This window comes from Palaemon carinicauda, chromosome 8, assembly GCF_036898095.1.
Source record: "Palaemon carinicauda isolate YSFRI2023 chromosome 8, ASM3689809v2, whole genome shotgun sequence".
Classification (NCBI taxonomy): domain Eukaryota; kingdom Metazoa; phylum Arthropoda; class Malacostraca; order Decapoda; family Palaemonidae; genus Palaemon; species Palaemon carinicauda.
The window spans coordinates 158,923,573-158,937,866 of NC_090732.1; the positions used below are offsets into that span (position 1 = coordinate 158,923,573).

The window sequence follows — 14,294 nt, forward strand, 5'->3', positions numbered from 1 at the left end:
GGAAGTTTGTGATTCATCTGAGTTGCGAATAGATCTACCTGGAGGCCCGGAACCAGCCCGAGTATCCACCGGAATGAAATTATGTCTAGAGACCATTCTGACTCTAGTGGTTTCGTCCTGGCTAGTGAGTCTGCTCTCACATTCTGGACTCCCGCTAGGTGAGTTGCTGACAGGAACCAATTCTTTTCTGTTGCCCAGGCGAAGATAGTGACCAGGATCCGATTCAGGTTGGGTGACTTGGATCCTTCCCTGTTGATGCAGTGTACTACATCTGTGCAGTCTGACACTACTCTGATGTGGGTCGACCTCGGAGGAGAGTCTCTTCAGGGTCAAGAACACTGCCATAGCTTCGAGAACATTGATATGGGACTGTTTCATGGCGGGTGACCAAGAGCCCTGAAACATCTGATGTTCGGAGTAATCCCCCATCCACTTAGAGGCGCGGCTGTATGGAATGTCACTTGTGGAGGTGGGAATTGTAGAGGAACCGATTTAGAGGTTCTTCGGTTCGGACCATGGGCGTAGTCTCATTTTCAAGACAGAGGGGATCTTCGAGACCTTGTCTCTTAAAGGTACTGTAGCTCTCTTTCTCCAAACTCGATTGATGTCTTTGAGTTTGGCTTTTAATAGGACATCTGTTACTGAAGTGAATTGGAGAAGGCCGATGATACTTTCTTAGGCTCTTCTGGACACCTGTTTGTGTTTGAGAAAATTCTTGATCATGGAAGTTATTCCTCTTACCTTTTTGGAGGGGAGAGACGTGTGCTTCGAAAGGTCCCACTGAATGGCTAACAATTCTAAGTGGGTTGATGGTTGCAGGCGAGACTTTTGGAGATTGACCCGAAATCACAGGTTGTCGAGAAATCGAAGAACTTCCTTCGTAGCTCTGTTGCCTTCTATGGCCGACCGACCCAAATGAGCCAACCGTCTAGATAAGCAATGATCTGTATCTTTTAGTCCCTGAGTTGTTCTAACACTATCTCTCCCAGTTTTGTGAATATCCTGGGATCAATGTTGAGGCCGAAGGGCATGTCTTGAACGCAAAGGCTTTCCTACCTAGGCGAAAACCCAGATAAGAAGAGAAGTTTCGAGCTATAGGCAAATGATAATAGTCGTCGGTAAGATCGACAGAGGTGGTGACGGCCCCACGGGGAAGTCCGTACCTGAGAGATAGTCAACGTCCGGAACCTGTCGCAGAGAATGTAATTCTTTAGCTTTGACAAGTCCAGGTCCACTCTCAATGCCGACAAGCCTTTCTTCGGAATTGTGAACAGGCGGTCTTGGAACTTTAGTGATCGGTCCCGTTTGATTGCTTTCTTCTTGAGTAACTCTGTGGTGTACTCTTTCAGGATGGGAGTTGATTTCTGGGAGAAGGTCACTGGTGGAGGAGGAGGACCTTGTGGCAATTTCCACCTCAAACCTTTAGAGATTATGCTATGAGCCCACGGACCGAAGGTCCAATGGTCTTGAAAGCAGTAAAGTCTCTCCCCTACCGGGACCACCTCGTTGTGAAGGAGTGAATCTAGGTCCTTTCCTTCCCCGAGCCCCCTTTTTCCTAGGTCCGCCTCGATGGCGGAACTGTCGTCTACTCCTGTAGCTTCCTCTCTGGTGTCCACGAAAGGAACCTGAGGATTCGGAGCTAAGGCTGTATGCAGGCGAGGACATCGAAACGGGGTTGGGCTGTGTACCTGGGGAATCAGTGAGGAAGACCACCTGATGAAGGGGATTCGGATGCATAGACGTCGAATCAGAGGAAGACTGTGATGACAAGTGGGTAACTGACTATTGATGGCAGTGACCCCAGTTCGTTTTGTAGAGAGTAACTCTCTGCTTCTTCTTGAAGAAAGCTTGCTTTTGGTCTTCGACCTTCTTTTTGGCAGTGAGGCCCCGCCTCACCTGCAATTTTGGTTTGCTCTCGTATCATCTTGTAGAACCTTGTTCACCTCCTCCTGAGGGAAGAGGGTTTTACCCCAGCAGGAGGAAGCTATCAGCCTGCTCGGTTCATGTCTGATGGAGGCCTCAGACAGAACGTATTTCCTATAACTAACCCGAGCAGACCACAAAGCGTGTAGGTCGAATTGGTAGGACAGAGATTGGTTCTTTGTGAATATCTGAAACAAAGTCTCAGTGGGATAAATCGAGGCTAGGGGCTCCCCGAGGTGCGGTCCGTCTCTTTAAGAGCCGGCATGGCCGAACCTTCTTTGTCAGCTTGAATAGTAAGACCTGTCAATTTATCCGTAATAGGCAAGGTAATAATGAGAGCAGTTGTAGATATGGCGTAGGCCCCATTGTGTGGGTTGAGCTTGGAATTAGTGTACCCCCAGACCGACAACATCCTGGTCCAGACAGATTGGGCCTGCTCTTTAGGAAATATTACCGTTACCTTCGGTACCTTGTCTAACCTAACCAAGGCATGCTCTTTCAATCGAACGAATCCGTTGAATGGAAATTCTAGTCCCTGAGAGTAAATTCTAGGACCTCCAGAGGGCGGACGTCTATGCCATCCAGAGTTATGGTACCATCTATATATGGGACATGTAAGGCAAATTTCTATGTGTTGTTTTTATCGAAGGAGGTTACTTCCATGAGTCTGGGGCTGTAGGGGGAGACATCCGAGTTCCTGAACGGATCAGATTCGCCACCATATCTTTGAGCTCCGTCATAGCTCCTTGGATTGCCCTAGAATGTGTTGTATCTGCTCTTTAACCCTATCCCTGACTTTTAGCAGTCACGGTTTTATGCAAGGTAATATGAACATCAGGATCCTTTGAGGGTCCTAGGTCGGTGATGCAGATAATGGCAAAGCTGAAGGCTCAAAACTCATCACCACCTACCTGCCCGTCCATTGGGTTGACATCCAACCCTAGAGAGAACACGCCGAGGAGTTAGGGTCCTCTAGATGGAGCATTCCTTCCAAATCTTGATACCCAAGGGCGGAGAGCCGCTCTTGCAGGCCGGAGAGATTCATCATCATCCTGAAAGAAGTGAGGGGATTAGTGATGAAGGAGAAGACCGTTCTCCTCAATAAGCAATGTATACATAAACCCAGAACAAATTAAATCATCGCCAAAGGGTACCAAAAAGAAACAAATTAGAACCAACTTGCATCATGGGTCAGGAGTAGGGAGGACAGCTCGTAGCAGAGCGTGCATGACTCCGGGAACCATACCATGTAGGCGGACCTTCTGTAAAAGAAAGGAGACATAAGTCTGGATGTTCCTTGAAACTCTGGTTAGTAATCCTAATCACAGGCTGGAATCAACCAAATTATCTATAAATAATAATATATATGTGTATGTATATATTTGTACATGTATATAATACATATGTCTATATTTATGCATATATTTAATTATAAATATGTATATATATGGATAAATATCCATACAACATCGTGTTCAAATAGAAATAAATTTCTACTCAGTACTTGGGATCGAACGCTAGCCCCTTCCAATGAAAAGCCAGGTCGAAACCAACCATGCCATGAGAGGCCATTTACTGTTCCTTGAGACTCTGGTCAGTGAACAGATGAATAGAAATAAATAACATTAATTATGTGCGACTAATATGATTTTCAAAATTCTTAGGTGGAGCTACAAACTAATATACTAATATCCAATAACCACGTAACATGTAACTATAAACCTCATCGGTAAAATAATGTTAACCCCGGTTCTGAACGACTGAGTGATCTCTGTTGCCACCGGAGATCCGGTGACAAAGGTCCGTCATAGTGAAAACATGAACATCAGCGGTAAGATAATATTAACCTCAATGCTGAACGTCTGTGTGATATCCGGTTAAGCTGGAGATTCGATGAAAAAGGACCGTAATAATGAAATTGTGATTATTCATGAAAAAGGGTTCGTGTGCATAAGGCCGTAGCCGGAGTCTGAGTGCCGGATTTCTCCGTTGCACTCCAAATATCTGACTAGTTCCCAACCCAATGAGTATCCATTATAGCGGAGTATAACTCAAGGCGGTGATTAATCATGAAAAAAGGTTCACGTGTATAAGGCCGAAGCCGGAGTCTGAGTGTCGGGTTTCACCGTTGCACTCCATATATTTGACTAGTTCCCAACCCAATGAGTATCCATTATAGCGGAGTATAACTCATGATCGTTCCGAAGAGAATGTAGCTACGGGTGTCGGCATAAAGCGATCACAAAATAATGACTCATACACCAATGGAACCTATTAATAATGCTAGCTATATTAATAGTAACCACATCAATAAAACTTAAATACTATCAAACGTAATATCATAAACCCGGAGAAGAAGCGGAGGCAGGAATAAGTTGTGATCGTATAAAACAGAAAATGGGAAAACCACCACTCCTTACTCGAGCTTAAGAAAGAAAACGAGAGAAAGGGTAACTCGTAACTGTAGTAACAGAAAACGAGCACTCTATGCTCACGCTCTCATGGTTACATTATAAAGAACCAAAGCACACAATAATATGATAAAAATAATGATAAAATTGTAATAACCAAGAACGAAGAATAACGACAATGTAACAAATAAATATAAAGATATAGCCTAAAACGAGCACCTTCCTGAGGCGTGTACATAAACAATAACAAAGGCCAGATCATTATTCTTCGTTCGTCCAAATTGGATTTGCTAGCAAAAAAATACCATAGTAAAAACAATAATAAAATAAAGATAATAAAATGGTCATAAAACGTAAGTGATATAACTTAGATGACAGAGTACCAGATGGGCAATATTAACTTGAAAAACTACCGAAGCGAACAAAATTAAAATGGCTGCCGTCACCGAGGAAGGTCAACCCACTTCCAAAATTAAAATCCACATTACTGGAAAGAGAACAAATGCCCGGTACTGAAAAAAACTGTCAAAACAAACTATGGTACTTAACATTGGTAAAGGTGAAGTAACAGCGTCAGTCATGATGAATTAACGACAATCACTTGCGAAAACACCGAGCACAAACAAATTAAGACTTTGCGGGTAAGTCCAAAACAGAAGGATGACCTAGAAGGCGTTTGTGTGGGTGACGGTGGCGTGGTACAAGTGTGGTTTCTGGGGTCTTGGTTACGGCCCTTCCCTTTGATGAAGGAGTTATCTAATTGGAAGACAGCCAGTGAATAGTGGTTTTCACACGCCCCTGATGTATACACGACACTCACGAGGCGCTCGCGCGAGGGTAGTAACCTCTGCATTCCATGCTTTTATTTTTCTCTGGTATATTTGGAAGTTTTATATCAGAAAAGGTAGAAAGAAGGACTTTTCAGCGGCCGTCACAGGTCGACCCAGAAATATCATTTTTAAATATAAAACTTACCTGCTGTTATATAAGAGCTGATTGACACCCCTTGGTGGCGGGTCAGAGACAGCTACATATTGAAAGTTCACTTAAGCATTACAAAAAACACTTAACTTAAGCGGTTCTCACCCGATAAGGAAGCTGACAGCAAAGGTACTCTTGCCTCATTTCGTCCGCTATCCTTATGAGATCCAGTGATCCACTCGGCGCTGATGATCTCAAGGAGCTGCCAAACGGTACAAACACCTATAACATGACAGGACCTCAACTAATACCCTTGTTCCGGGCGCACTCTAGGAACAAATTGACCACCTGACCAAACCAAAGATTGCGGAAGGCTGACGACCAGCCTCCACAAACAACCATAACTTACGAGTTCCAAGAGATAGAAAAGGGGTATTAGGAAAAGGGAACGTAGTGGTAGATCATTCACCTACTATCGCATTCGCTGCAACGAAAGGACCCAAAGTATAAGTCCTCATAAAGCGTTTGAACATGTTTCAAATAATGTGATGTGAAAACTGACTTCTCCAAAAGGTCGTATCCATCAAACTTTGTAGAGAATCTTTTTAAAAACTACCGAAGTCGCTACCGCTCTGACTTCATGTGTCTTTACTTTGAGAAGCCTCTGATCTGCTTCATCACACTGAGCGTGAGCCTCTCGAATTAACAGTCTTATGAAGAAAGACAAGGCATTCTTTGACATGGGCAGTGAAGGGTTCCGGACTGCACACCACAAAGCGTCTGAGATTCTTCGTTCTGTCCACATACAGCCGTAATGCTCTTACTGGACAGAGCACCCTCTCCAACTCATTTCCCACCACATCATAAAGATTAGGGATCTCGAAGGATTTGGGCCATGGCCGAGTGGGATTTTCATTTTTAGCCAAAAACCCCAGTTGTAAAGAACAGATGGCTTTACCATCCCGAAAACCAATGTTCCTGCTAAATGCGGGAACTTCACTTACTCTTTTAGCGGTGGCTAGACTAACCAGAAACAAAGTTTTCAAGGTTAAATCCTTAAAAGAAGCCGAGTGCAAAGGCTCAAATCTGTCACCCATGAGAAATTTCAGCACCACATCCAAATTCCAGGCAAGGGGAGCAGATTGAATTTTCTTGGTGGTATCAAAAGACCTAAGCAGGTCCTGTAGATCCTTATTATTGGAGAGATCTAAGTTCCTGTGTCTAAAAACCGTAGCCAACATACTCCTGTAACCTTTAATTGTAGATGACGAGAAGTTATGTTTATTCTTAAGGTCAATGAAAAAATCCGCTATCTGGGTTAGAGATGTACTGGATGAAGAAATCGAGTTAGCCCTACACCACTCTCTGAACAACTCCCACTTGGACTGATACACCTTGATGGTGGACGACCTCCTTGCCCTCGCAATAGCCTTGGCTGCCTTCTTCGAAAATCCTCTAGCTCTAGCGAGTTTTTCGATAGTCTGAAGGCAGTCAGACGTAGAGCTCGGAGGTTTAGATGGTTTTGGGCCAAGTGAGGTTTTCTGAGAAGATCTGGTCTTGAGGGAAGGCTTCTCGGGAAATCTACCATCCATTCCAGTACCTCTGGAAACCAGCTTCTTGACGGCCAGAACGGGGATATAAGAGTCATCCTGGTTTCTTCATGGGATACGAACTTCTGTATCACTTGGTAAAGGATCTTGCATGGGGAGAAAGCATAAACCTCCATGTGAGACCAGTTCATCAGAAAAGCGTCTATGTGAATGGCTTCGGGATCTGGCACCGGAGAGCAGTAACACTCCAGTCTCTTCGTCTTTGCGGTTGCAAAGAGATCCACGAGAGGACGACCCCACAAACGCCACAGACTTTTGCAGACGTCTCGGAGTAAAATCCATTCTGTGGGAAGAACCTGACCCCTCCTGCTGAGTCTGTCTGCACTCACATTGTTGACCCCTTGAATAAACCGAGTCAAAAGCGTCACTTCCCTCTGCTCTGCCCAAATGAGAAGAGGTCTTGCTATCTCGTACAAAGTCCAAGAGTGGGTCCCGCCTTGCTTTGCAATACTGTATAGGCAAGAGCCGTAGTGCTGTCCGCATTGATTTGGACTACCTTGCCTCTGATCTGCTTCTCGAAGCCTCTGAGGGCCAGATGAATCGCCAAAAGCTCCTTTTGGTTGATGTGGAGAGTTGTTTGTTCCACTGTCCAAGCCCCAAAAAGCTCCTTTTGGTTGATGTGGAGAGTTGTTTGTTCCACTGTCCAAGCCCCCAAAAGCTCCTCCTTCCCCAATGTAGCTCCCCACCCCGAGTTTGAGGCGTCGGAACACAACACGAGGTCTGGGCTCTTCTGATATAGCAACAACCCTTCCTTCAGTCTATGCTCGTTGTCCCACCATTGAAGATGAGACTTGATGGAGATCGTGATGGGAACGCAATCCCCGTCTAGGCTGTCCCCTTTTTTCCAATGGCGATTGAGATGAAACTGAAGGGGACGCAAATGCAACCTCCCCAGAGATACGAACTTCTCTAGAGAGGAGAGAGTGCCCAGAAGGCTCATCCAATCTCTTACAGAACAGAGTTCCTTCTTCAGGAAAGCTTGGACCTTTTGGAGAGCTGACTGTATTCTTACAGGCGACGGAAAAGCCCGAAAAATCTGACTGTGAATCTCCATCCCCAAATAAAGAATCTCCTGGGATGGAGTCAGTTGCGATTTTTTCGAGCTCACCAGGAAGCCCAGTTCCCTGGTCAAGTCCAGAGTTATTTCCAGGTCCTTCAGACAGCGATCGGATGAGGAAGCTTTTATCAGCCAATCGTCCAGGTACAGAGAGACCCCGATTCCCCTCGAATGCAGCATACAGTACTCGCTACATTCAGCATGATCTTCGTAAATAATAGAGGAGCCGTGCATAGTCCGAAGCAAAGAGCCCTGAATTGGAAGACCTTGTTTCCGTCCATGAACCTCAGATAACGTCTGCAGCTGGGATGAATTGGAATATGGAAATAGGCGTCTTGGAGGTTTATTGAGACCATCCAATCGTCTTTCCTCACCGCCGCCAGAACCGTCTTCTGAGTTTCCATCGTAAACGTCGAATTCTGGACGTAACCATTCAGAACACTTACGTCCAGAACTGGCCTCCACTCACAGGAAATCTTGGGGACTAAGAAAAGGCGGTTGTAAAACCCCAGAGATGTTACATCCTGGACTTCCTCTATTACTAGCTTTTCTAGTAAAAGAAGCATCTGGAGACGCATGGCTTGCTTCTTCGGACCCTCTCTGTACTTGGGCGAAAGATCCACTGGATCTGAGACCAAAGGAGGAATAGCTAGGAAGGGGATCTTGTAACCCTCCTTTTAACACTTGTACGGACCAGGGATCCGCTCCATTCCTCTCCCAGATCTTCCAGAAGTGAATCAACCTGGCCCCCACTGTCTGAAGGGTAGGGCAGTCAGACTTTACCTCGACTGGTTTTGTTTCCTCTGCTTCTAGGCTTCCTTCCGTCCGGTTTGAAAAGGCCCCTTCCAGAAGGTTTCCCACGAAAGGGCTGAGAAGGGCGAACACCAGAAGAGACTTCCTTAGGTTTCCGCGAAGCAAAAGTGGAAGGCAAAACTTTCCTCGCCGTATTGGCCACCAAATCATGAGTGGCCTTCTGAGTGAGAGCAGTGGCCACTTCCCCCACCAACTCTTGCAGAAATAGGGTGGTAGACAAAGGAGCAAATAGTAGCTCCGTTTTCTGGTAGGGAGAAACTCCTGCTGAGAGAAAAGAGCACATCGTGGCCCTTTTCTTGAGGATTCCAGCTGTGAACAAGGCAGCTAACTCATTCGAGCCACCCCTCACCCCTTTGTCCAAGCAGGACATCCAATGCAAGGCCACTAGTGTCCGTGTCCTTCATATCCGAGACCCTCTTGCTCAAAGCTCCCAAAGCCCAGTCTAGGTAATTAAGTACTTCGAAGGCCCTGAACAGACCCTTAAGTAAATGATAGAACTCCGTCATTGACCACCAAACCTTTGACTTCCTTAAGGCTAGACGACGAGACGAATCTACTAAACTTGAGAAATCCCCCTGGGCAGAGGAGGGAAATCCCAAACCCAGCACTTCACCAGTCTCGTACCACACACTAGATTTAGAGGCTAATTTTGCGGGAGGAAAGGCAAAGGCCGATTTGCCAAGAGTTCGCTTAGAGTCCATCCAGGACCCCATTAACTTCAAGGCCCGTTTAGAAGACCGTGAAAGGACCATCTTAGTATACACTGGCACCTTAGTTGTTTTACCTAAGACAAACTCCGATGGAGGAGAACGAGGGGCCACAGGGGTAAAATGATCAGGGAAAACTTCTGTAAGAATCAACATAAATTTCCGAAGGTCAACAGCATGTTGATAATGTTTCTCTTCCTCATTCTCAGAAACCTCCTCTAAAGGCTCGTCCATGTCAGACTTCTCTTCAAGTTCGTCTTCTGGCAGTGCAACAACTGCTGTAGCCTGAACTGAAGGAATAACGTCTGAGTGAGACCGCCTGTCAGAGTCAATAACTTCATCCAACTGAAGAGGGGAGGTCGAAGTAGACTGAAGAGAAACCTGGATGGGTCGACGCTCGCCGTCCAAAGCCAACTGTCGCGTGTCGTCCCGAGACCGCTCAGAAACTGCTAACTGTTGAAGCGACCGACGTTTGGAATCAGACGACAACTGCCAAGAGTCGACGCGTAGACACGTAGCGTCCGCTAGCGGTTGACGCGAACGATCTCTAACGTCAAACGATGAATGTCGATGGTCGTCTCGTGGACGCTTAGCGTCCAAATGTTCTTGACGCTGCCGCTTCACTGCGTCCAAAGTTGGCTGCAGAGAATCTTCGCGGCGACGCACCGCGTCCAATTGCCGACACCGGCGTTCTTTCTCACGAACGGAAGGTGAAATTTGATTAGCAAGAACTCTCTGGCGTGACTCTTCTATATTAACCTGGCATCGAGCAATATGAATGGGAGACCGCCTATGCGATAACTCATCAGCACAAGAAACCCCCGGTCGCCTGTGCGACAACTGGTCTGATGTCTGACGCCCAATCGTACTGCCAACACCCAGTTGATAAGAATCCATGAACGATGAGAGTTGTTTTTTCATAGATAAAAGCATAGACCAATTAGGGTCTTCAGGCAAAACATTTGACGCCTTCCTTGAAGGTAAAGCGACAATATCATCACCACGCTTTTCGGGTGACGAAAGCCAGTCTAAGGGGAGAGGTGGCGCATGAATCGTAACATCCGTCATCGAAACAAATTCAGAGTCGTTAAGAATAGGCTCAACTCGAATACCGTGATCTGGACGCTTCGCAGGTGTACAAGTGACGGGAGAAAGAAAATGCTCAGGGGAATCCCACGTACTACAGCCTGGACGTGCAGGCGATTCCGGACGCTGAGCAACCACATACGATCTCTTAAGCGGTCTAGACGCTTGCCGCCACAATTCGCTACCCGAACCTTCATCGGAGGACGGAGATAACATACCAACCTCACCTTTCCTACAATGAGGGTGAACGACCTGTGATACGGCAACAGGAACGTTCGAGGGAACGTCTGCACGATTGATGACGCTTCTCGTTCCCTTTAGCCGATCGACTTTACTTCTCCCATGGGTTCGAGAGCTCGAAAGAGGTCTAAGGCTAGGTGAATGACAAGATCGTGCAGACGCGGCCTCCACAACACTAAATACATTAGAAACACTTTCCACAGTTCCGACAGTTTCACGATTTTTCAGCACATTTAATTCAGAAAAAATTTTATTTCTATCAGCCGATAATGACTCCACTTTTTCACCGAGAGCCAGAATCGCGGTAAACATGTCTTTCATAGATGGTTCCTGATCTACCACTACGGTGGAAGGAATAGGATTAGGAATATTAACATTAGGTAAGCCTACCTCAACAGATCGTGAAGAATTACGCCTAACTCTATTCCTCTCAAGTCTCCTAACATACCGCTCGTATGTTACCCATTCATCATCCGTTAATGAAAAACATTCATTACATCTATTATCAAAAGAACAAGGTTTCCCCCTACATTTAACACAAATATCGTGCGGATCAACAGACCCTTTAGGAAGTCGAGTACGACAACCTTCACTAACACACTTACGAATAGTAGGGGAGGGATCGGCCATTTTGAATGTTTAAGAGAAAGACCGATAACCAAAAAACAAAGGAAATATTAATAAATATAACCACCAACAAAAGGATTTCAAGATTAAATGAAAGAGAAAATGATTAACGATAGTTCAAACTCAAAGAAAACGTTGTACATCACCAAACAACTTCCCAACAGAGTAAGACAGTGAGAGCGAACTTTAAAATGACAGCCAGCTATGGCGGCAGAAGAAGAACTGAACTGCTGGGTGTAGTTCCACCTGTGCTACCGCTAGGGCGCTGTTGTACACCTGCCATATCTACGATAGTGCGAGATTTTGAATTTCTGCCACGGCGTCAGAAGACTTCAGCTCTTATATAACCAGCGGGTAAGTTTTATATTTAAAAATGTTAATTAAGAAATAATAATCATACTGTATTTCCACATCTACATCTCAATCAAGATGAATTTTAAGGTTACAGTGAATCAAACAGGAAATTTGTATACAGTTATATAAACCGATTTGTAATACACTACATCTAGGGGAATTCAAAGAAAAGGAAATTTTGTAATTACATTTTATTGCAAAATAAACCCATATTTCTTTATTTGTAAGTTTTATGAATAGAATATCTCTGCAGTGAGTAATACTAACTGCACTTTGCCTTTTGTGGTTCATTCTGGGAGTAGTACTTACGTCCTCAAAAATTGTCTTAAAAGTAAACAGCGACTGGTTCATAAGGTGAAAAGTGTAGTAAAATAAAGCTAAAGTTGACCATTTAAGTGGGAAAAGACCAAAGAAATGAATGAAAAATGTAAGAAAAGAAAACTACAGCTTCAGGCACAGGATACTTTAAAGAGCAGAAGCAGTATGAAAATTTTGTAGGTAGTGAAAAAGTTTCAAGTTTCTATGCCCCACTGTACACTGCTTTGCATCTTTTAAATTTCTTTTTCTAATGACTTAAAATTTTCTGCAATGTTCCTCTCATATGGCAGTCCAAAATTTTCAGATGTCTTGCACCAATGATTAAAACATGTCATACTACAATTTAAAAACTCACATTAAAACAAATTCTTCCTGTTAGCCCTGTGATTCATTTTTCTAAGATAAAATATTTTTTGATAATACATTTTGATAACATGGTAACAAAAAGTTTTCATAGCTTATATATCAAGATCAGAAGAAATAAAGTTTCTCCTAAACTCTTTTTTCTATATTCATGCAAAAAAGTTCTAATATCACTAATTGCAAAATGACAAACATTTACTATCAAGCCTGTTCTCTGGAGTTGTCCCAATTCCTCTTATTTAGATCGGTTATTTCTTGTTTGGACAAGAAAATTAATTCCTTCTATATAGGAATAATGTCAAACATTTTCTCATCTCCATATTTGCACAGTATTTACCACATTAAATGTTTTAATTATATTGCAGTACTAATAGGTTTCTCAAAAAATGAAAATTCTCACTAAATAAAAAAAAGAGGCTACCTCTAAAATAAATTTGTAGTCCAAGTCATATGATAAATCATAGTCAAATAGAAAATACCTACTAAGCGACTGAATTTGCCTTACTGGAGATCTCTCATAAATGATCAATTAATTTGTCAAAAGTCAAAGTATATATGTGCTGCATAATTTACAACTATAGCTGTAAACAAAATCACATCACCATACACAATAAATTACAGAAAATTATTAAAAGAACACTTAATCCTAATTTGCGAACACCCATGAGGGGTTGGTTGTGAATTGTAAAAACAAGGATAAAGGCCTCACAAAATTGTTATTTTTCAATATGTCTTAATCTCACCTAAATTCAAGTCCATAACTAAATCTATTTGAAATCAATAAAAAATAAAATGTGAAAATATAGTCTTATTTGAAAACAATTCTCCGTGGAATCTCAGCACAAACCTTAAACTTTATCAGTGACCATTCTTATTCATTTTCAACTGATCATATTGAATAGTTATCTCTTGACTGACTTTAGATGAGTCTTGTGACATGGCTGGTAAAATGGAGCTCGCTTTCAATGAGTATCTTTTATCATTCCCATCAGTACTGACAGGCTCCTCACTTTCTGAAGTACCACAACCATTCAAAAAGTCTTTTGAAGCCTTTTGGGTTTTGGAGTGATTTATGCTGTTTTTAACTAGATGATTGAACACTTTGTGAGGACTGTAAAGGTCTGTCTTGTTCTTATATTCTTCAATAACACTATTTCTGTTTTCAATTGCCCTTTTTTCCATCTCAGCTCTGGGAGTTACTGCTTCATCCTCACTAACGTTTCTTACCTGATCTTCGATCAAAGGGAGACTTTTGATATCTTGACTTTGAACCATATCAAGATTTCTAATAATGGTTTCAATGGTGTCATGTAATTCATCATCACTACTAGGCACTTCAGAGACATGATTCAAAGAATTTTCATCCTCATAATGTTTGTCTTCATTATTACTCGGCTCATTGTTATTATCATATTCAACTTGCTCCTGCTGCATATTCAAACATTTAGCTGAAACTTTTTCATTTCTAGCATTTTCTTCAAGTTGGGAGTCTTCTGTATTCCCACTAGAACACTTTCTGAATTTATCAGATTCCATGTCCTGTGTTATTTTTGGCTCACTGAAGGGATTCTTTTCTTTCATCGGCTCTGTTCCCGCCATGGAACTATGTAGATCAAAGTCTTTATTTTGATCTCTCTTTTCTTGAACATTAATTTCAGAATCCTTTTCAGAAAGCATAGTGCGTTCCTCATCTTTTCTGCCTATGCCCACTACTTCAGCATTCATCTCACAACTAGCTGCCTGCTCCTTACCTATACATTTATTTTTTAAAAACTCACTAGTGCCATTTTCAGAGGACCTAACTTTATCAGGAAGTGGATCCTTGCAAGAAGTTTGACCTGAAAAATATATCAACTTGTCATTA

General features: G+C 43.3%; 1 protein-coding gene across 2 annotated transcripts in view; it reads right to left on the minus strand.

Annotated features, from left to right (window-relative positions):
* Positions 1-11,775: 11,775 nt before the first annotated feature.
* LOC137646055 (myb-like protein X) overlaps positions 11,776-14,294 on the minus strand; it is a 318,901-nt gene continuing 316,382 nt past the window's right edge. For both annotated transcript variants that reach the window (XM_068379209.1, XM_068379210.1), the window contains exon 13: positions 11,776-14,268. In XM_068379209.1, coding sequence (XP_068235310.1) covers positions 13,289-14,268 — 980 coding nt within the window. In that variant the 3' untranslated portion in view covers positions 11,776-13,288. The remainder of the gene's footprint in view (positions 14,269-14,294) is intronic.